General features: G+C 45.6%; 1 protein-coding gene across 1 annotated transcript in view; it reads right to left on the bottom strand.

Annotated features, from left to right (window-relative positions):
• Nucleotides 1–21,940, bottom strand: part of AOAH (acyloxyacyl hydrolase) — a 107,112-nt gene that overhangs the window by 60,550 nt on the left and 24,622 nt on the right. Inside the window, exon 4 of the mRNA XM_069084584.1 lies at nucleotides 17,494–17,593. Within this exon, the coding sequence (XP_068940685.1) occupies nucleotides 17,494–17,593 (100 nt within the window). The remainder of the gene's footprint in view (nucleotides 1–17,493; nucleotides 17,594–21,940) is intronic.

Below are 21,940 nucleotides of genomic sequence, written 5' to 3'. Positions count from 1 at the left end.
ATCTTGGTCTCTGAGGCTGTTCCCCTGCCTCCTGCAAGAGTTATGACTCTTAGATTGCAAGAAGCAATTATCTCCGGTGATTCCAACAAAGCTCGGAGATGGATGGGGCCGCCGCCTTCCCCGGTGCTTTCTGACAGAGACTCTGCAGCCAGAACCAAGGACAAGGGGCATCCATCACCCTGATGGACCAGGGTCAAGCCAGCGCCTGTCCTGGGGACAACGGAGCCCAACTCTTGGTGCTGAAGAAAGCCCCTGGCTTGGGGAGGGGGTGCATGTGCTGATGCAGGAGCTGTCAGGCGTGGAGTTGGAGAACAGAAGTCAGAGCAGAAGCAAACCCAAAACCCAAAACCAGGTGGAAAAGAAAGATGAGAAGGACAGTGAGGCAAAAGTCAGATCAGGCAGCAGACTGAGGGTAGCTGCTGGGTGTCAAGCCCAACAGAGTCCTCTCGTGGGGCCAGGAAATGTTGTGTTTATGCCTGAAGAACATGGGCTCCAGAGTCAAGGACCTGAACTCACATCCTGCCTCTAATGACTAACTTGTGATCTTAGGCAGGTCACTATAATCTCTCTGGGCCTCTGTTTCTTATCTGTAAAATGAGGGTGTTGATCTATGCACAGAGGGAAGAGTTTATTTATGACTGAACAAGGGATGGAGGAGATCACAGAAGGTAAAATGGACAATTTCGGTCACATAAAGTTACAAAGATTTTGCATAAACAGAAATTATGCAATGCAACTAGATCTTTTTTTTTTTAAGCAATTGGGGTTAAGTAACTTGCTCAAGGAAGGTTACACGGCCAGGTGTTTCTGGGTGGGTGCTAAGTATCTGAGCCCGGGATTCGATCCCCAGGTCATCCTGACACTGGGGCTGGTGCTCTTACTCTCTGTGCTACCTGGCCGCCCTATGCAACTAGATCTTAAAGGAAAACAGATAACTAGGAGTAAAATGTATATTTTTATTTTTTTCTTTATCAGAGCAAATTCCTCTGGTGAGAATCTCATTTCCAAACTACATAAAACACAGATTCAAATGTATAGGAATACGAGCCATTCCCCAGTTGAAAAGTGGTCAAAGACTATGAACAAGCAACTCCCTAAGGAAGAAATCCAAGCAAACTATAGTCGTACATTTGGGGAAATGAGCCCAGACTTCCAAATCACCAATAACTAGAGAAATGCAAATTAGAGGAGGAGCTTCCACTTCATACACATCAGACTGGCAAAGCTGAGAAAAAAAAGGAAAACAACGATAAAAATAGTCGCCAACATTGTTTGTGATTCAGTTTCAGCCACGTCCAGCTCTCTGTCTCCCCGTTTGGAGTTTCCTGGCAAAGATACTAGAGGTGTTTGCAACTCATTCTACAGATGAGAAAACTGAAGAAAACCAGGGTAAGTGACTTGCCCAGGATCACACACAGGTAGTTATCATCTGAGGCTGGATTTGAACTCAGGTCTCCCTGTCTCCAAGTCTGACACTATCCACTGAGCCACCTGGCTGCCCCACTATCAATTAAATAGCACTTACTATGTGTGTGTGAGGCACTGTTCTTAGCACTGTTTTGATCCTCACAACCCTTTGAGGTAGGAATTGTTATTATCCTTATTTTGCAGATTAGGAAACCAAGGCAAGCAGAGGTGAAGTGACTTGCCCAGGGCCACACAGCTAGTATGTTTCTGAAGCTGCATTTGAACTCAGATTTTCCTGAGTTCTGAATCCAAAATGAAGTCAAGTGGACCTTAAAAATCATTGCTAACAAGGCCAGTGGAGATGATGGAATTCTAGTTGAGCCGTTTAAAACCCTAAAAAATGATTCAGTTAAAGTGCTGCATTCAATATGCAGCAAATTTGGAAAACTCATTAATGGCCACTGGATTGGAAAAGATAAGTTTACATCCAAGTCCTAAAGAAGGGCAATGCCAAGGAATGTTCAAATTACCCGACATTTGTGCTAATTTCACACACCAGCAAGGTTATGTTTAAGATTCTGCAAGCCAGGCTTCAGCAGGATGTGGACCAAGAATTCCCAGAAGAGCAGGCTGGTTTCCAAAGAGGCAGAGGAACTAGGGACCAAATTGCCAACATCTGCTAGATTATGGAGAAAGCAAGGGAGTTCTAGAAAAAAATAAAAACCATTTGCTTCTGCTTCATTGACTACACTAAAGCTGTGGCAAGTCCTCAAAGAGATGGGAGGACCAGAGCACCTTTCTTATCATCTGAGGAACCTGTACATGTTGGCAGCAAGCAACAGTTAGGACAGAGCATGGAACCACTGACTGAGTGAAGCTTGGAAAAGGAGAATGACAAGGCTGTGCAGGTTACCTTATTTATCTAACTTACATGCAGCTTACACCATGAAAAATGCCAAGCTGGATGAATCAAAAGCCCAAATGAAGGGTGCTGGGAGAAATACCATCAATCTCACATATGAAGATGATACCACTCTGATGGCAGAAAGTGAAGAGGAATTAAGAAGCCTCTTGAGGAGGGTTAAAGAGGAGACTGTAAAAGCTGGCCTGAAGCTTAGCATAAAAAAAGGTCCTGGCAACTGGTCCCATCACTTCCTGGCAAATAGAGGGAGAAGAAATGGAAACAGTGTCCAATTTTATATTCTTGGGCTCAAAGATCACTGCAGACAGTGGCTGCAGCCATGAAATTAAAAGATGCTTGTTCCTTGGAAGAAAAGCTGTGACAAATCTGGATAGCAGACTAAAAAGCAGAGACATCACCCTGCTGACAAAGGTCCATTTAGTAGTCAAAGTGATGGTTTTCAGTAGTGATGTACAGCTGTGAGAGTTGGATTGTAAGGAAAAACTGAGTGCCACAGAATCGATGCTTTTGAATTGTGGTGGTGAAGGCTTTGAGAGTCCCTTGGGCAGCAAGAAGATCAAATCAGTCAATACTTAAAGAAATTAATTCAGGCTATTCACTGGAAGGTCAAATCCTGAAGCTGAAGCTTAAATACTTTGTCCACATAATGAGAAGACAGAACTCATTGGAAAAGACCCTGATTTTGGAAAAGATTCAAGGCCAAAGGAGAAGAGGATGGCAGAGGATGAGATGGATGGACAGTGTCATAGAAGCAGTGAATGTGAGCCTGGACAACCTCTGAGAGAAGATAGAGGATAGAAGGACCTGGAGTGCTGTGGTCCATGGAAGTCACAAAGAGTTGGGCAGGCTTGAACTCCCTGAATCCATGCCTAGGGGACTTTCCAGTGCATTACCTTGCTGCCAAAATAGACACATCCCCACATCGTGGATAGAGAAGGATCAGAAACACTGGGAGCTAAGTAACAGATATGAGACTCCTTCTGGAGAGTACAGCTCTCAGAGGAGGAAACAGGCACTTGTTTTCCACAGTGATAATGTGAATCCCAGGTGTTGTCCAGGAGGGGGCAGGGGAATAATAGAAGAATAGTGGTGATTGACTCCTAGCTGGGAAGGGTTGAGGCAGCTCTTTATCAGCCTGGCAACAATAATATCCTCTTCTCTTCCCCAGGCACAAAGCTAGACAATGATAGAGATTCTGGCCAAATAGATGACCACTAGCCTGTGTCTGTGTGTGGGCTTCTCCAGCATGAGAAGTAGGGCATTGGCTGGATGATCCGCATGCCCAGGACAATGGTGCTTCTTAGCTCCGGCAGCCACAAGTGAGGCACCTGATGCTGCTACCCCTGCAAGTCTTCAAATGGATTGACTGACTTGCAAAAAGCCTTAATGGAGGACATGAGAGGCAGCATTCGAAGAATTTGGAAAGTGAAAGGGGACAGAGGGTTGATGGCTGAGACTGAAGAAGGCTCTAGTGAAGGAGAGGCTATGCATTCCTCTGAGAGAAAAAAATTTGGCTAATTGAAGTAACTGCTTAGTATGGGAAGCAGCCGTTTGTGCCCTGGGCTGGGCAGAGACTTAATACAGATGTACTCTCATTCTCTGGAGAGTGACCCTCATCTTCAGGTGGACAGAATGACCCAGCTTCGAAACGAATTACAGCTGAGAACTATGGCGACTCCTAAAATGCCTGGGTCTGCTGCCAGAGTCATTCGCTGAAGCTGCTACAAGGAAGGGCTTGAGGGTTCCAGGTGGTCCAGTGGGGCTCCAAAGGAGGCAGGGTTTTTTGCTCAGGAATTATGATGAAATTCATGGTTAATGTAAATTTGTCAACTCACACTGATTTTCTTATGTTGCTATGCATTTCCCTGCTCTAATTATCATACTGGTTTGCTTGACCATGATGGTGAAATTTATGTGACTGAAACAACAGCTGGGCAGATCCAGAAAGAGGATTTTCTATTAGGATGAGAGAGAAACCAAGCGATTGACAAACAGTCCTAGATGGGGCTTAGCAGTTGAGAGGGGGAAAGCAGGATGATGGTTATGGGCGGTTCATCGGCAGAGCTGGCCTCTTCCAATTGTCCAGTCGCCTGTAGGACACACCCCACACACGTGGAGCCTACAGACAGCTGCTCCCAGTGATATTGACATTTTCATCCTGTGCTTATCTCATTTAGTTTCATGGCTCCACTATGACCTCTGTGAAATGCAGGAGAACCCCCAAGTCTACATTTCTAACCCTAAATTCTTAGGATGCGATTCTATATTTCTTTTTTAAAAATTGAAGCAATTTTCAGCATATTCACCAGCAATAAATTTTATTGTCTTCCTTTCTTTGCTGATTTCAGGTAGAATCTCTGAATTGTTTCAGCATGCCTTTATTTCCTTGATTAGAAATTTTGAACATTTTCCCTGCGGTTCCGGAAATTTGTGTTTCTTCTTCCACAACTTCCACAATCACTGTACTCAAGGAGCTATTCTTGGGTCTTTTGCCTCCTGGAGAATGGCTTTTATTCTTATGAATCTGGGCCAGTTCTTTTTAGGTGTTAGATGTTAGCTTTGATGAGAAACATTTATTTCGTGTTGCCCTGGTCGTTTTTTGCCTCCTTATTCCAAATGCATTGATTTTTTGTTGTTGTTGGGCAGAAGCTTTTTATTTTCAGTCTAATTGATTTCATGTATTATTTGACTCATAAGTTGCTTGAAGTCAGGGCTGGTTAAGAATTTGTCCCTTTTCCACAGCTATGAAAGATGCAACAAACATTCTGTCATACTCTGGTATTTTTACATTTCAATTATTGATCTGTTTGAAATTGAGTGTGGGCAGCACCAGGCTGGGTTGGGCTGGGCTGGCCCCGTCCTTTCCCATTTTCCTTTTTAAAGCCAAGCTCTGCCTATGTAGGTTTTGTTGAATAATGAATCCTTTCCTCCATGTTTTCTCTTCTCTTCTTGATCTCACCCCACTGTCTGCTTTTCTGTTTTCTGTTTTTCGCTAACAGATTGAATTTCCTTTTAGGCTACAAAGTTTTAAAGTTTGTTCAAATTACCTCAGATAACGGTCTTGGTTGATTTGCATATCAAAAGTCCCAGCGAGCCTCACTCCCTTTACCTGCTGAAATTGGGCTTCAGGAGGGATTTACATATCAAAGGTCTCATTGGGGCTGGCTGGCTTCCTATAGACAGTACTGGCCAGGGTGAGGAATTTTTCTTCTTTCCATGTGTCTGGTTCAGTTGAATATGACAGTTAGGTCTATATCTTGCCAGTGCTTCTGTCACTCTATGCTCTGCCCTTTGTTCTCCATCTTTTGGGGAAATATCAGCACCGTTTCCTGAAATGTGGTTGGAATCTTTTCTGCTTTGGAATTGTTTGGTGACCAGCCAGCGACCCTCCAGTTCTCTCTTGGGGCTCGGTCCTCTCCTTTGGCTTTGACTTACCTGTAGAGTTGTGGAGTGTCTTCATCCATTCTGGAGAGCTGTTCTTTGACCTTGTTTTGCTGCTGATCCTGGTCTGTGGCTTTGGCCTTTCTGTCTTCTGGCAGAAGCTTTTTGTTTCTCTTCGGTCCCCTGTTCCAGTTTACATTGTCCCCATGGCTCTCAGTGCATTTGTTTTCCGTGACCATTTTTTTCCTCTTGGCTCCAGGCAGATCTTACAGATGCCAATTTTTGTCTTTACTGAGTCCAAACTCCCTTTATATTTCTCTCACATTGTTTTTGATCCAATCCAGAGACTGTCCTTGCTATTAATGATTTTTTTTCTGACATCATCTCCCTTGATTTTTTAAACCATAATATTTGTTCTCCGTGTTCGTTTTCTTGATATTAATTCCCCTCCTTTTACTTTGGCGCTTTTTTGTCTCTATTCTTACTGAGGGCATTGGGAATCTGATCTGTCTTGAGACCTCTTACTCTCCCTTCATTTGTTGTAAATCTCTTTTCCTCTCCCCCATTTATCCCTAGAGGGCTATCAAAACAGGTTGTAACTTTTTGAGATCAGGAAGTGTTTTATTTTTCTTTTTATACTTGTAAAAAAACACAGCACCTGTCACACAATAGGTGATTAATTAAATGTTTGCTAAATTAAAGTGAAGTCAATGACCAAACATTTATTAAGCACCTGCTATATGCCAGACACTGCCAAGAACTGGGGACACACACACACACACACACACACACACACACACACACACGCACTCATGAACGCACTCGAGCGCGCACAAAACTACAAAGGACAATCCCTGTACTCAAGGAGCTCCCACTCTAGTGGGGGAGATAATAAACATATACAACAAATACGTATCAACAACTTCTACACAGGATAAGTAGGAAATTATTAAAAAAGGAAAGGCTTAGAATTAGCCAGGAGCTGGGATGGGGCTCGAAGACAGCCAGGGAAGCCAGGAGGTATTCCAGGGAGGAAGGACAGCCCGAGAAAATTCTCAGAGGAGACCTGGAGTATGTGGTTTGTGGAACAGCCAGGAGACCATTGTCAGTGGGTGAAAGGGCATGTGTTAGGGAGTAAGGTATAAGAAGACTGGGAAAGTGAGAGAGTTATGAAGAGCTTAGAATGCCAAGCTGAGGAATTTGTCTTTAATCTTGGAGGGGTTAGGGAGCCATGGGAGTTTAATGAGTAAGGGCTAATATGGTCACATCCGCATTTTAGGAAAATCCCTTTGGAGGCTGAATGGAGGACTCAGCAGAATCGGGAGAGGCTTGAGGCAGGCAGACAGGCCTGCAGGCTACTGTAATAGTCCAGGTGTGAGGTGATGAGGGCCTGCACCAGGCTGGGGGCAGCGTCAGAGGAGAGATGCCGCACAGGAGAGATGGACAGGCCTTGGCACCATACTGGGTATGGGTGTATGTGTGAGGGTGAGGTGTCTAGGCTGAGAGCCTGAAGGACTGGATAATCCTCAATAATAGGGAAGGTAGAAGTGGGGGGAGGGTTAGGGAGGAGGATAATGAGCTGCATTTGGATATACTGAGCTCAAGATGTCTTCTGGAAGTCCAGTTTGAGAAGCCACTCCCATGCCTTAAAAAGACAGGTGCAGCAGGAGGCGGGAGGCCTGAAGTCAAAGGCTGTTCTTTGCGCTAGTCAGAAGCCCGGGCTGGCAGGAGGACGGGAAGGTGCCTTGTGCTGGCACAGATGGAAGCCCCGGGCCTGGTGCCAACAGGGGCTGCCTCGGCCACTAGCTCGCCCGTGATTATGATGCCTAAAGATCCTGGGTGGTTTTAAACCTGCTTTACTACTTAGCATTTTATTTTTTTGTTCATTGATTATTATTTCTTTGACTGTCCACATGCACAAACGGGCCTGTTTGCAAGCAGGCATCGCAGCTGAGCCCTCCTCAGGGCAGCCAGCCTCTGAGAGGAGCTTGTGTGGTCCGAGGGCCCAGTGCCCTTGGAATCGGGCAGACCTGGGTGCAAATCTGAGCTGCTCACCACCACCAAGTCACTGAGCCTGTCTCCTCATCAGTGAAATGGAGAGATCGATCTTTTCTAGTTCACAGACTTGTACAAATCCAGGGAAATAGCATAACAAAGAACTTGGCATGCCCTACAGAGTGATACAGAGTGAGTGCCGACCTTTAGAAACAATTTGGTAAGCAGGTAGTGGATGCCTACTATGCACCAGGTGGGGGGACACAAGGACAAATGGAAGGCCTTCTCCAGAGAGTTTGCATCCTGCTGGACAGGGAATGGAGGGAGAGGAGACAGACCCCAGCTTTCTCTCAACAGGAGAAATCCAAGACAGCATCTCAGAGAGGGAGGGAAGCCAGGGGCCATCTCTTCTCCCCCAAACTTGAACAACCAGAGCCCAGCCCACCTCTTCTGGGGGCGAGAAGGGGCGTCAGGGAGTCTGTCTTTACCTCCAGCCTCACTGACTTCTTTGCCCTTCTCCCCATCGCTTAAGGGTGGCCTTGTTGGGGGGTGGCTTGTTAGGTTGTCTGGGAACGTCCCCTTCTCATGTAGCCAGAGTCCACTGATAACTTCCCATTTGCACTGCTGAGCTCTCCTCCTCCAAGTGCCGGGGTGGACGTGGGCTGGGTTTGACTGGCCCTGATAATTATGCATTTTCCCCACAAGTTTACAGATTGCCTCTCATTTCCCTATGTGCTCATTAGACAACACTGCTCTGAATCTCCAGTTAGTCTCTCTGAAATTTCTTACTGAAAAAGAATGGATGACAGGCTAGCAACTGAAACAGTCAGCAAAGGACAAGGACCCTGCACGAATCCCTGGAAAATGTATATTTGTGAGTCTCTGGATAGCCCAAGACCAATTATATTTATCATCAGAACACTTCCTACTTGTGTTCTGGGTTATGACTGTTTCCTCTCTCAAAGCCTCGGTTTCCTCATCTAGAAAATGGGTACAAGACTCTCAGTACATTTATTTTTCATAATCATTGTGAGGAATTTGGTGGGGGGGCATCTTGATTCTAAAACTCTGCCAAGGACAGGGAGCTAGGGACAACTGGAATGTCTGCAGTATTGCAGGACTGCACGGCGCCAGCAGGTGCCACTTTTTTGTCCTTTCTCTCCTGTTCCAAATCTTACTCTCTCCCTTGTAAACTCTCTCCTTCCCGTCTATTGCTTGTCTCCTTTTCTCTCTTTCACTCTCTCTTTTGGGGACAGCCAGTGATCAGCCGGGGCACTCTCCAGGCTGAGTCGGCTCCAGAGGAGCTGGCTGACAGTGTGACAGCCTTCGCTCGTGCTCTGGGCCATTTTAGGGCCATCAGGGCTGGAGCCACCTCCTAACCTTCCCCTTCCAGACCAAGCTCGTGATCTCCAGCAGAGGAAGGAGGCTTCCCTGTCTGGAGGTTGTGATAGTGTCCATGCTTGTCCTTGGTTAATCCCAAGATCCTCAGAGGAGAGAGGCTGAGTGAATATGGGCGATGGTTGCCGGGTGTCCAGGGGCCTTGCCTGGAACTGAGAAGCCTCCTGGCTCCCTGCTCTTACCCACGCTCTGTTATTCTTCGTGAATTCCCTCCTCTTTGGCTTTTTCCTGCACAGCCGTGGGCTGGAAAGCATTCCACTGCTGCTGAGGGTTATGGTTATCTTACTGACTGGCATTCCTACTGCACATCTTATACCTCTTATCTCACATCACAACTCTGAGAAGCAGGGACTGCTGATGCTGCTATCCCCATCTGACAGATGAAGAGACTGAGACCCAAAGAGACAGCTCAGGTCAAAGAGACTCTGGGATAATCTGGGCTTTTGTGGCCAGACCAGAAATCTCAGAGTTTCTGTTTATCAGTCAACCAAGGCCAAGGCCCACTTGTTGTTTCTGTGGGTTTTTTTTTTTTTTTTGCTTTTTGGAGGGCAGGGCAATTGGGGTTAAGTGACTTGCCCAAGGTCACACGGCTGGTAAGTGTTAAGTGTCTGAGGCCCCATTTGAATTCAGGTCCTCCTGACTCCAGGGCTGGTGCTCTATTCACTGCGACACCTAGCCTCCCCTATCTCTCTCTGTGTTTCTTATGGAAACAGCACAGATTCCAGTCCTGTCCCTCCTTCCCCTCAGTTATTTGTGCATCTTTTCTGGATTCCATAATATTCAGATTTACAGTACATGGATGCCCACTCCACATACACTCAGATATGGAAAAGGGCCTTGTTGCTGCTGGTCCCAGGAGGGTGAAGGGTAGAGCCCTCTTGTAATATGGACTCTCACCCCACGCCAGCAGATCTTCCCTGGCAGAAGAAATGTGAGAGTGACTCCAGGCAGAGGAGGAGAATGCAGGCCATGTGGAAAACCTTAAATGAACTTGGATCTTTATTGGGATCAAAATGGGAGACATTCAGTCTACTCTTGGTGTCTGCACTGTCCCTGAAGGCCTGGGACAGAACCTCCATTTGATACATAGTCTTGGAGAAGCCCTCACAGTCCAGTCCAGCCCTGAAACTTGGACTAAGGAGTTATTACCAGTGCCTCTCTGTACAAGGCTCTGTTCCAGGAAGGGCCTTGGCAAGCAGGGGGCAGCCGGGGTGACAGGAAGGCCCTGATTCCTGCCTTGTCAGGACCTGTTGCTTGGGCCCTCCCTGCAGCTTGAGTCCCTCCCTGAAGCTTGGGCCCTCCCTGCAGCTTGAGTCCCTCCCTGCAGCTTGAGTCCCTCCCTGCAGCTTGGGCCCTCCCTGCAGCTTGAGTCCCTCCCTGCACCTTGAGTCCATCTGCACTGAAGGATCACAGCTTTTGAGCTAGCAGGGACCTTGGATGACAACTTACTCCACCCTTTCACTACACAGATGAGAGAGCTAAGACATAGGAAGGTGACACTATTGCTTCTGGCTCTGTGGGTAGCAAGTTGTAAAGCCTGGATTCGAATCTATCTCCTCTGACTCTACATGTAGCCCTCTCCCCACAACACACCACACTCCTGCCTCAGTGCACCCACCTTTCCCTTGAAAGTAGCCCCTTCTATCTGTGGGTTATGTCAGCCTTAAAAAGTGGCTGCGCCGTGGCATGTGCTTGGCAAGCCTAGCCCTAGGACCGAGCAGAACAAGGTCAATGGTCCCATGTGACAACTGGAGATGACAGTCATTGGCCACCACTGTGTCCGCTCAAGTCTTCTCTTCCCTAGGCTCCTTCATCAGGTGCCACCATCCTTCCCCTACTCTGTGTCTGGCCCTGGACACCATCCACTTCCAGACCCTTCCCATGGCACAGTCCTTGGAACCACGAGCTGCTCTGGCCACGGTTCCTCAGCCACATGTCAATTGATTTCTCCCTCTGTGGTTGGACAGGAGATGATCCATTTCCCATTTTGCCTAATTAGGTATCTTTTGGTTTTGTTTATATTCTTCTCTTTCTATGGCATTTTCAAATTCATTAACATAATCTTATCTCTGATACTTGAAAAAATTTCTTTCGGTTTTGTTTGATCTTCTTTTCCCATTTGTAATTTTGGTAATTTGCATTTTCTTTCTTCTTTTTCTTATAATGTTTCCTAAATCCATACTGATTTTCTTGGTCTTTTCAAAATCTATCTCTTGGTTTTAGAAATCTATTCAACTGTTCACTTATTTTCCATTTTATTAATTTCTGTACTAATATTGGCAGTTTTCTCTTTCTCTTGATGTATCACTTACTTTATTTTCTGATTTCTTCAAATGCAGACTCAATGAGTTAAGTTTCTCTTCTTTTTGATAAATTCAGGCCAGCCTCTAAGTGCTGCTTTGGCTGTGTCCTATGAGTTTAGCTGGTGTAGTGGGTTGAGTTTGAGGCCTGGAGTCAGAAAGACTTATCTTCTTGAGTTCAAGTCTGGCTGTGTGACCCTGGGCAAGCCACTGAATCCTGTTTGCCTCAGTCTCCTCATTTGTAAAATGAGCTAGAGAAAGAAACGGCAAGCCCCTCCAGTATCTTTGCCAAGAAAACTCCAAATGGGATCACAGAGAGCCCAAAACACTAAAAATGACTCAACAACAGATGAATTTTGATACATTCTACTTGCATGACCATTAAAGCAATCTGCTCTGGTTTGATTCTTAGGAGTTATTCTTTAACCTAGAGATGATTCATGGAGTTGTTTTTGGTTGGTCTTCCGGTCCGTTCAGCTCCATTTCCTTCTAGATTTCTTGTGCTGCAGCATAGAAAAGGAGGGTTTCTTATTTCTACCTTTGAACATTTAATGAGGAGTTTTCTACGTCCTAGAACATGATTTTTGGGTGATTATCTCAGGTGTATTGTTTGTATCTCTGTCATCATGTGTATATAGTATATTTATGATGAGTGTTAGAAAAGGCACAGGCTGGGGTAGGCAGAGAGTCAGCTGCCTGGAAGCCAGGAAGACCTTGGCTCTGTCTCCCTCCTGACATGAGCTGGCTTGGGGACGGGCAGGTCACTTAGCCTTTTGATGCTCTCTGGGGAAGTCTCAAGACTCTGAGTTTCAGAGGAGAGCTTGGCTTGCAGTGGTAGAAGGAACCTCCTTATCTGAGAGTTCTCTGCATCCAGGAAGCACAGGTGGGTCCTCGGGTTGAAGTAACAAGTTGAGGTAACAAGCATCAATGCCACCCTACTGTGGGCCAGGCAATGGGCTGAGCGCCTGTCCCTAGGATGGGTGTGTGAATGTGTGTGTGTGTGTGTGTGTGACACACACACAATGTCAGGGCACAGGCATGTGTGTGTGTGTATACACCACACACACACAAAATGTCGGTGCACATATGTGTGAGTGTATCTTCCCGATTTTCCCACTAAACTCTCCACATGTCTGCTCATCCCAGGTTTTTTTGAGTGCTCTGCTGAATTCTGCAGAGACTTCAGCCTGCTTATATCCACTTCACAATTGTTAAATTTAGCTTCACTAAATTTTTTATTCACTTTGTCAGAAGAGGATCCGAGTTCCTCATTTTACTATATATCTTTTGTTTGATTTCTCATAGTCAGATACAGAGGTGGCTTAATCTTCTCCCTTATTAATTTTCTACAATTTCTTTTTTTCAAGATCGTGAGCTTTTTCTCTGTAAAAGTGACTATACGTGTGTTTAAAATGGATTTGTGCTCATCGCCCATGGGACCTTTTAACACGTGAGCCCCGGGAGGATAGGACCTATCATTTGCCATTCTCTGAATCCCCATTGCTTAGCATGGGCCCAGCACATAGTAGGTGCTTTGTAAATGGTTATTGACTGTTGGTTCTGTGGACTCTATTACCCCTAGCAATGTGGTCTTCCTGGCTCTTCCCTGTTCCCTGACCAAGGTGCGTCGTCTTTGACCGGGCACTTCGTCTGGCTGTCTCTTCTCCCCTCCTTCCCTCTCCTGGCTTCCCTCAAGTTTCCCCTTCTGCAGGGTGGGTTGCTTGGTCCTCCTTAACGTGAGCACCTCTCAGCTCAGATTTCCTTCCCATGTTGCAGGTGCAGTTGTTTGCAATTCGATTGGAAGCTCCTTGGGGGCAGCACAGGGCTGTTCTGGTTTGTGCTTCTTCTTTCTGTTCCCAGCACTTAGCACAGCGCTGGGCGCACAGAAAGCGCCTGGTACGTGCTCATGACTGCTTGACAGATGAGGGAAATGGGCGCGGCCACTCCCCTCTGAATGTCTTGGATCACTTGGCATCCCGGTTGTTGGGGGATTCTTTATTAGGTCGTGGGTGGCCTCGAAACCTTCGGACGGTCCCGTCCAGTTCAGACAGATTGTGACTTGATGGTAAATAAAGGCTTATTAATTGGATGAGTGGCTGTACACAAGCACGTTCTTGATCGTTCCCAAACCTGGTTGGCTCGGCTGTGTGGCTAACACATAAAGACCCAAATCCCTAATCACTCTGTTTGAATTTAGAATGCTTTCTCTTCTTCTAGTGGGGAGTGGATTAGCATTGTGCATCATATAATTAATTTCCATTTTGGAACCCTGAATTACTGATATTCAGGAAGACATATGCAGGATAGAACAGACCTGTCAGTCAGGGATCAACAACATGCTATGGAGATCAGCAAAGGAGACAGAAGTCCCTCTTCCCTCCCTCCCCCCCAGTCCCTACAAATTCTCTCGATTGGCCTCCTATGGGCCAGACCTTGGTTACCCTCCTCTCTTTGTCTTGCACGGTCTCTGGCACAAGACCACAGCTTCATCTCCTGGACCTAAGATCATGTTTATCATCTTGTGACTGTCTCCACACAGATAGCCCTGTGTATCAGCCTAGAGGGGGTTGTGCAGTGCTTGGCAGCAGAGTGCTGTTCCCCCAAGTCTCCCAAAAATGGCCACTTATCCTTGACGTGGGGGATAAGTGTTCCCAGCATGCCCAGGGGTCCTGACTTCGTTCAAGGGGTCAGGGAGACCAGGAACCCCGATAACCAGATGTAATAAGAATGTAAATTTTAAAGATCTTCCCTGCCCCTAGGCTAATGTGCACCTGAAGCCTGGGGTGGGGGAGGCTTGTTTTTCAGTTGATACTTCTTGATTGGCCAGTGGGTCAATAAGGTTGTTACATTCTCTGAGCCAGGAGAAGGCTATATAAGCCCTGATGTGTAGCTTTGTTTTGGGACTCACTTTGAGAAGTGTTCTGTGATTTGATCTGAATTCTGGGAAGCCGTTGTTGAGAGTCCCCCGGCTTTGAAAAACCCAGAATGTGGAAACCCAGATGTTGACTGGGTATGGATGTAATGGTTGGACAGTTTGGAAATCTGTCTACTTGATGTTTCTGTCTTGATAATTATGCCTGTATACTTTGAGGTTCAGGGTGCTGACCTTTTCTCCTGAACAAGGTAAACGATATATGTCTGACTGATTAAAGTAAGCCTGTTAACCCATTTTGAGTTGCTTTCCTTTAACAAAGCAGATACAAGAACCTGTGGTAGCTGCAAACCCTGAGGACGCTTGGGGTGCTTGCTGCTACACCAGAGTCCCTGGAAAGCAGTCTGGAATGAATTCACGGACTCAAGCATTCTCTAAGTCAAGGTGGCAAAAATTTATTGTTATGCGATAAGTGGGCAAGAGTTCTTAGGGAATCTGCAACCTTAGAGGGGTAAATTAAAGTTTATATAGGATAATCTATAGCAGAACCCATGCCTATTATGCTAACTAGGTGAGTCAGGGTGGGATTAGGGAGGTGTTAAGGAGCAGTCAGTTCTTAAAGGAACATGCACTTTTAATATCTACTATGCAGGCACATTGCCCAGAATTCACTGGGAAATAGCCCGGGGCAGGGGGGCTGCATGGAAGTGTGGTTTTAGGCTTGAAGTGTCACTAAGTCACCTAGTGGTCAGGGCTGACCAAGCTGCCACCCATCAATGTCATGTTTGACAAGAGGGTGTTGGGAGTTTAGTATATCCCAAGCCTGAGGCATACATAAGGCACACAGCCTCCTGTTTACAGAATTGGAGGGCATGGCAGGATGTATATAATGAGCTAGGGAGTTACTTATAGATAATCTAGTGAAGGATGCTAGTGCAGCTTGTTATTGTACCAAGGGGAGATAAGCATTTGGCTGGGGCTTGATCATGAATGGTTGCTAGGCAGAGTACTGGCATGGGGAGAATCGGGCAGAGATAATACTCTGAGGCTAGGGAGATGAGATGTGATTTTACAAACTGGGGTTCAAGCACAGGCACATGAAAACCCCATCAGCCCCTCTCCCTCTGGGACATGCTGCTGATTGCTTGAGGCAGCATTGGGCCACGGCTAAGCCCCTCCCCCATATACTACCAATGGGAATCAGTCAGCCCTTTAACTCGCACATAGTATTTAGACATATTCTCTCTGGAGAGCCCCAGAACAAGTCTAGGAGGGAAGGTGGTTTTTTTTGTTAACAGTATTATTCTCCTTTGCACCAACCCCCATTCACAACTCTGAGCATGAGGAAGAATCCCAGACAGATGGTTGTGAAGTGACTGGGGAAAGTGGAGTGGGAGACCTAAAGGGGTGAATGTGGAATGTCAAGGAGGAAAGCAAATGGCATCCTGCCAGTGACATTGCAAGTTTTCTCTAAACCCATTGCCTGGGTAGGATTGATCTGACACCCACATGACTTTTGCCACATGGTGTAAAGCCCCCCACCCCCCCAAAAAAAACCTCCAAATAAACTAAGGCCCACAGTGGCAGGGACAGAGACACACTTAAAGGAAGCATCTGAGAATGCTGGGTGCCCCAAGCAGTTCTAAACAGCCAAACACAATGACTGGCATCACCAGCATTATTAGCAGCTTGCTACATTTGAGGTTCTGTACTGAGCACAAAAAATACAGTGAAAGGCAAAAAACCATGGTCCCCTCCCTCAGGGAGCTTATGTTCTAATGCCACGCCTCTCGTGGGAGGAATCATTCTGGAACCCTGAGTTCTTGTACCCCATTCAATGGCTGGGCGGGAGTCTTTCTTGAAGACCTCACGGTTAATAGAAAGCCCTTTGTGCATCCCTTTCACCTCACTGTTGAGAGTATTTGGGGGGCATGAACTGCTAGCACTGGTTAACTGGCTAATTGTGGGTAGCCTCAGCAGGGGCATTGATGCAGGAAACTAGGGAGGAAGTGGGCAAGGTGAGTCTTTGGTGCATTGATGGCTTTTGGTTTTGTTTTCATTTTCTAGTAGTCTGATGAAATGATCTGATTGGCTAGTCCACACTACCTCTAAACTAATGAGAAAAAGTGGAACTTCTTAGAGGAGAGACAGCAATCATGTAACTTGTTGATAGTTAAGGTTCTTCCATAGTTTCATGTGCTCTCCTTCATCAGCCAGCATTTATTAAGGACCTACTATGTGCCCAGCCTCAGGCAAGGTGTGGAGGATACAAGAACAAAACCAAAATGGTCTCTGATTTCATTCTATTTGTTGACAAGAGCAGATGGGTATGCATTCAGCTGTCTGTGACGTTGAGGCACTGGTCACCTCTGCTCTAGATCATCCTCCCTGCCTCAAGACTCTCTGCCTTAGTCTATTCTACACTCTGCTGCCAAAGGCATTTTCCCCAAGTGCAGACCTGACCAGGTTACTCCTCTTCTCAACCAACTCCACTTGCTCCCCTTTGCCTCTGGAATCACATATCGATTCTTTCATTTGGCTTTGAAAGCCTAGCCCAGTCTGACCCCAACTTATGCTTCCAGTCTCAATGAAAATCTCTCCTCCTCTTACACTCCGGACTGTTCGTCTGTTCCTCATCATCTTCTGTATCCATGCCTCTGCCCAGGAAATCTCCCACACCTGGAATGCAGCCCTCCATACCCTCACCTCCCAGACTCCCTCTTTGCCTTTAAGATACAGCTCAGGCACCACCTTCCTCATGAAGCCCTTTCTGATTCCTCTCTTCTCCAAAACTGCTGCTTGCCTCCCTTCCAAACTCTTTGCATTAATTACTTCACACCCACTTGGGTCTTATTTGCTTTCTATTTATTGCTGCATTTATTTGTCTCCCCCATCAGAATATCAGTTCATTGTGAGTAGGGATAATTTCATTTGTTGTATCTGTTTCCTTAGCACCTAGCTCAGTGCTTAATAGATTGTTGCTTGATCGCCAGGGACCAAAGTGCCTTCCTGTTATGTCTATGTTACATCCTCCATCAGAATGGAAACTCTTTGTCAAACATTGCTTACTTCTTTTTTTGTCTGTGTAGCCCTAGTGCCTTGTATAACTGAAAGAATCAAATCCCCATTCTGCTGAACTGAAGTCCAACCATTCTTTCCAGCATTTCCCAGAGAATACCAGGTATTAATGGAGTAAGGTTGGATGAAAAGCCGCTCACCTGGGGAGGGTTGTAGAGATGACAAAGAGGCTGCCCATCCTCCTGTTTACAGAACTGGAGGGCATGGCAGACCACATCGGCATTCATTTTCAAGCTGAGCCTGTAGGAAAATGGAGCAAAGGAAAGGTCAGGAGCATTCTGGAGCTGCAAAAGGTAGAAAGCTGCTTGACCAGAGAGATCAGCACCTAGAAACAATTTTGCTGCCCTGAGCTCATTTCTACCTGGCCTTCAAATTTCCCCAGCAGGGCTTCTGGGGTCAGGTGGTTGCCTGCCATATTGTTCTCAGCAGTGTTTTAAATGAGGCTGTGGCAGAGAAGGGCTGAGCTTTGTATTCAGCCCAGACTCAAGCAGACAGCACTGGGGTCCCTTTCAAAATGATGATAAACAGGAGGAAGCCTGGTTAAAGTACCTCTGGGGTCATCCTACAGCAGGCCTGCACAGCCTGTGTCCTTGACCCAGTGACGTACGTGCGGCAGGCTGTGCATGCCTGCTCTACAGGGACCACGTTTGTCACTTTCTGAACTCCTACCAAGAGTTCGATGCTTCGGGGAGACCAGGTAGCCCAGCGAGTAGGAGCACTGGCCTCAGAGTCAGGATGACCTGGGATCAAATCCGGGCTCAGACATTTAGCACCCACCCAGAAACACCTGGCCGTGTAACCTTGAGCAAGTTACTTAACCCCAATTGCTTTAAAAAAAGAGTTTGATGCTTCAAGACTCTTCTTCTAGGCAGTGCTGAAACATTTTTGTTTTAATTTTAAGACATTTCTGCTTCTTGTGAATTAAATTTAAATATTAATTAATCGAATCAAAATATTCATGAATGTAAGCCTGAGGTTGATTGAATAAATCAATCAAGTCACCCCAGCCCATTTAGAGGAAGCAAGAAGTTGCCTTAATGAGAGGAGAACAAGTTACCATCTTTCAATCAATCCATCCATCATTGCCTTTGGACTAAATCCCCAAAGTCCTCGAATGACTCAAGTCCTTGAATGAATTGTTGAAGGAGGCTCAAGGCTCATGCTCAGATAGGCTGAGCATGCTTTGCCATAACTTAGGGGTTATCTACAAAATAGCAAGTGAATTGAGAATTGGAGTTATCCAAAGACTAGGGTGAGAAGGACACCCCAGTCAAACCCTAAGGAGGACCTGATTTGAGGAGAAGGAGGGACCTTAGCTCTGGCTGTGGCCTCCTTTGGCCAGAGGGTAACCTTTTGAGTTTTGGACAGTCCAGAGGATTTTAGACTTCTCATTTTCCTGTTAGAGTCCTATCAGTGTTCTGGGATCAGTTGACAACAGTATCTGATTTGGAAGCCAATGACAGACAAGACGTAGACTCATGATTCCATAAGGAGTCCAGCAAAGATATACTGTGGTTAAGGGGAACTTCTTGTGCACCCCATGAAGGGAATAAAAAATTGCAGCATCCAGGAGCTGTGAGTTTTCCCTTGGCCACATGGGCTTTCTAATCATGGACTCTCTTTCTCCTGGATTCTATGGACTGTTGGGAGAATGCCACCATAGTCATAGACTTTTATTTTTGGGTGGTGGGGGGCAGAATATCTTATGCTAACTATTCCTTCAGAAAATTCCCCTTTCTAAAAGCTAATTAAGTTTGTCTCTAATCATTACCCTGCAAAGAAGCAAAGATGTTTTGAAGATATAAACTACCAGGCTGTGGATTGACTGGAGGTCTTATCCAGAGAACACTTTAAGAAATGTTGGTTGGTTGCACAAATGAAACCAATATAGTCAAAATTATAAGGAAAACAGAAAACTGGGAAATTTTTTTTACAGTAAGTTTCTCTGGTAAAGGTCTCATCTCTCAAAAATATAGAGAAATGAGTCAAATTTATAAGAATATGAGTCATTCTCCAATGGATAAATTGTCAAAGGATATGAACAGGTAGTTTTCAGATGAAGAAACCAAAGCTATCTATAGTCATGTGAAAAAGTGCTATTAATTACTATTGATTAGAGAAATGCAAATTAATACAACTACGAGGTACCACCTCACACTTATCAGATTGTCTAATATGACAAAAAAGGAAAATAACAAATGTTGGAGAACGCAGAAAAATTGGGACATTAATGCGCTATTAGTAGAGTTGTGAACTGCTTCAACCATTCTGGAGAGCAATTTTGAACTCAATGGACCATAAAACTGGGCACACTCTTTGTCCCAGCAAGACCACTACTAGGTCTGTATCCTAAAAAGATTGTAAAAAAGGGAAAAGGACCTCAATGTACAAAAATATTTTTAGCAACTTTTTTTTATAGTGACAAAGAATTGGGAATTGAGTGAATGTTCATCAATTGGGGAATGGCTGAACAAGTTGCAATATATGAGTATGATGGAACACTATTGTCCTGTAAGAAATAATGAACAGGGGGTGGCTAGGTAGTGCAGTGAGTAGAACACCGGCTCTGGAGTCAGGAGGACCTGAGTTCAAATCTGGCTTCAGACACTTAACAGAAAAACTAGCCATGTGACCTTGGTCACTTGGTCACCTAAGTCACTTAACCCCAATTGCCTCCAAAAAGCAAAAAAAAAAAAAATAAACAGGTGAATTTCAGAAAAACCTAGAAAGACTTACATGAATTGTCACAAAGTGAAGTGATCAGGACCAGGAGAACATTGTGCACAACAACAGAAATATTGCAAAGATAATCAACTGGGAAAGACTTAGCTGCTCTGATCAATGCAATGATCCAAGACAATTCTGATTCCAGAGAAAGAAATGATTGGAATCTGAATGCAGATAGAAGCATACTTTTTTTAAACTTCTTTTATTTTTCTAGGGTTTTTTTGGGCTGTGTTTTTCACAACATGACTAATACATATGTTTTGTGTGACTCCGCGTGTTTAATCTTTATAAAATTGCTTGTCTTTTCAATGCGAGGTGAGAAGTAAGGTGATAGAGAATTTGGAACTCAAAATTGTGAAAAAAAAGGTTAAAATTGTTTTTACATGTACTTGGGCAAAATAAAATATTAAAATAAAATAAGAAATGTCGGTTGGCCTCAACCTCTGATGGGAAGAGAATGATTCACACTCCTTCATCTTCTCCACCAAACTTACTCACATAGGCAAAATTCTACTGTGCCTGTCTATCTGCATGGCAGATCTCCACAGGAGGGTCATCCCTCCCTCCAAGCTGCTGGGACAAGTTAGCTCAGGGACAGACATCTGAGGCATTTTAGCTGTTTCATAGAAGTTTGCCTGAGCTGTGCCCCATGGGGCAGGAGTGCCCGAAGAGAGGGAGGTTGGGTATATCTCCCTAACCCTTTGTATCCAACATGCCCCCTTGCCTTAGAGAGCCCCTGTCTAGCCCCTCTTTTCCCCTTGAGTTCCTAGCTTTCCTATTGAAGCCCCCTCCTCCAGGCCACCTTTCCCAGCCACCAAAGGCAGAAGTGACCCTCCCCCTTAGCTCTCACATAGCTTTAATTTTGAATTTCTTTTACTGAAAAGGGAGTAAGGACTCAGTGAAGAGTTTTAAGTAGAAGAGTGATATGGCCAGTTCTCTGTGTAAGAAAGATCATCAGCTGACATGGAGTAGGTGCTCAATAGGTTCTGACTGATTGATTAAGAAAGATGATTGTGGCAGCTGTACCCTCCCCAGCAGCTCAAGCACTCTCTGCCCAAAGTAGAGAAGGAGCTATTTGTTGACTGACTGAACAACTGAAAGTCCATTTGTTGCAGCTTAAAACTCATCCCCATCTGAGAACCATTAATGAGAGTAAGTCAGCAGGATGTGACAGGCTATTGCTTTCATTCTAAGGATCTGTTTCTTTATTGGATGGAGGCCCCTTCTTCATTGAAGGCTGGGCCTCATTGGGGCCTGGGGAGCAGGCACTGGGCCTTTGATTTGCTCAAGGCTAATGTTCCTGCTCAGAAGAAAAGGCAAGACTCTGGGCAGGTATGGAGATTGCTCATGGCCTCTGTAAAGCTCAGGAACCAAGGGGCACTTTGCATGGTCCTGCCCATGTTCCTGACACTTTGAAACCAGTTCATGCTCAGGCCTCGGTGCTCTGATGTCTTCTATGACCATTTTATAGATCCCTAGCCAGGCTGGGCCATTTGCCTCATTGGGATGAGCCTGGGTCCCACAAGGAAGGCCACCAAGCCCCAGCCCCTCTTGAAAAGGTTAGAGATGCCCAGGGTTAGGCTCCCATGGGTCCTGCTCTCACCCTAGCATTTCCAGAATGACTTTGAGTTCTTTGTACTCCCAGAATTCTGCCCTTGGTTTTTCCTGTTGACTTAGTGGAGAACAGAGAGAAGAGGACTTGTCCCATATCTCCCATCAATGTATGGCGGAGCTATCAATTGACATTAAACCACCAGAGGCTGTATTGTAAATAATGCAAATCAGAGGAATCTGAAACCCTGTATTCCACCCTCCCCCAACCCCACCTCAGTCCCTAGAACTATCCTGGGAGAAAAGCAC

The sequence above is a fragment of the Petaurus breviceps genome, unplaced genomic scaffold (genome assembly GCF_028583685.1).
Source record: "Petaurus breviceps papuanus isolate PSGF00001 unplaced genomic scaffold, PetGlider_PUasm1.0 174, whole genome shotgun sequence".
NCBI classification, from domain to species: Eukaryota; Metazoa; Chordata; class Mammalia; order Diprotodontia; family Petauridae; genus Petaurus; species Petaurus breviceps.
The sequence above is the reverse complement of the archived record's forward strand: the minus strand, read 5'-3'. Positions and strand labels throughout refer to the sequence as shown.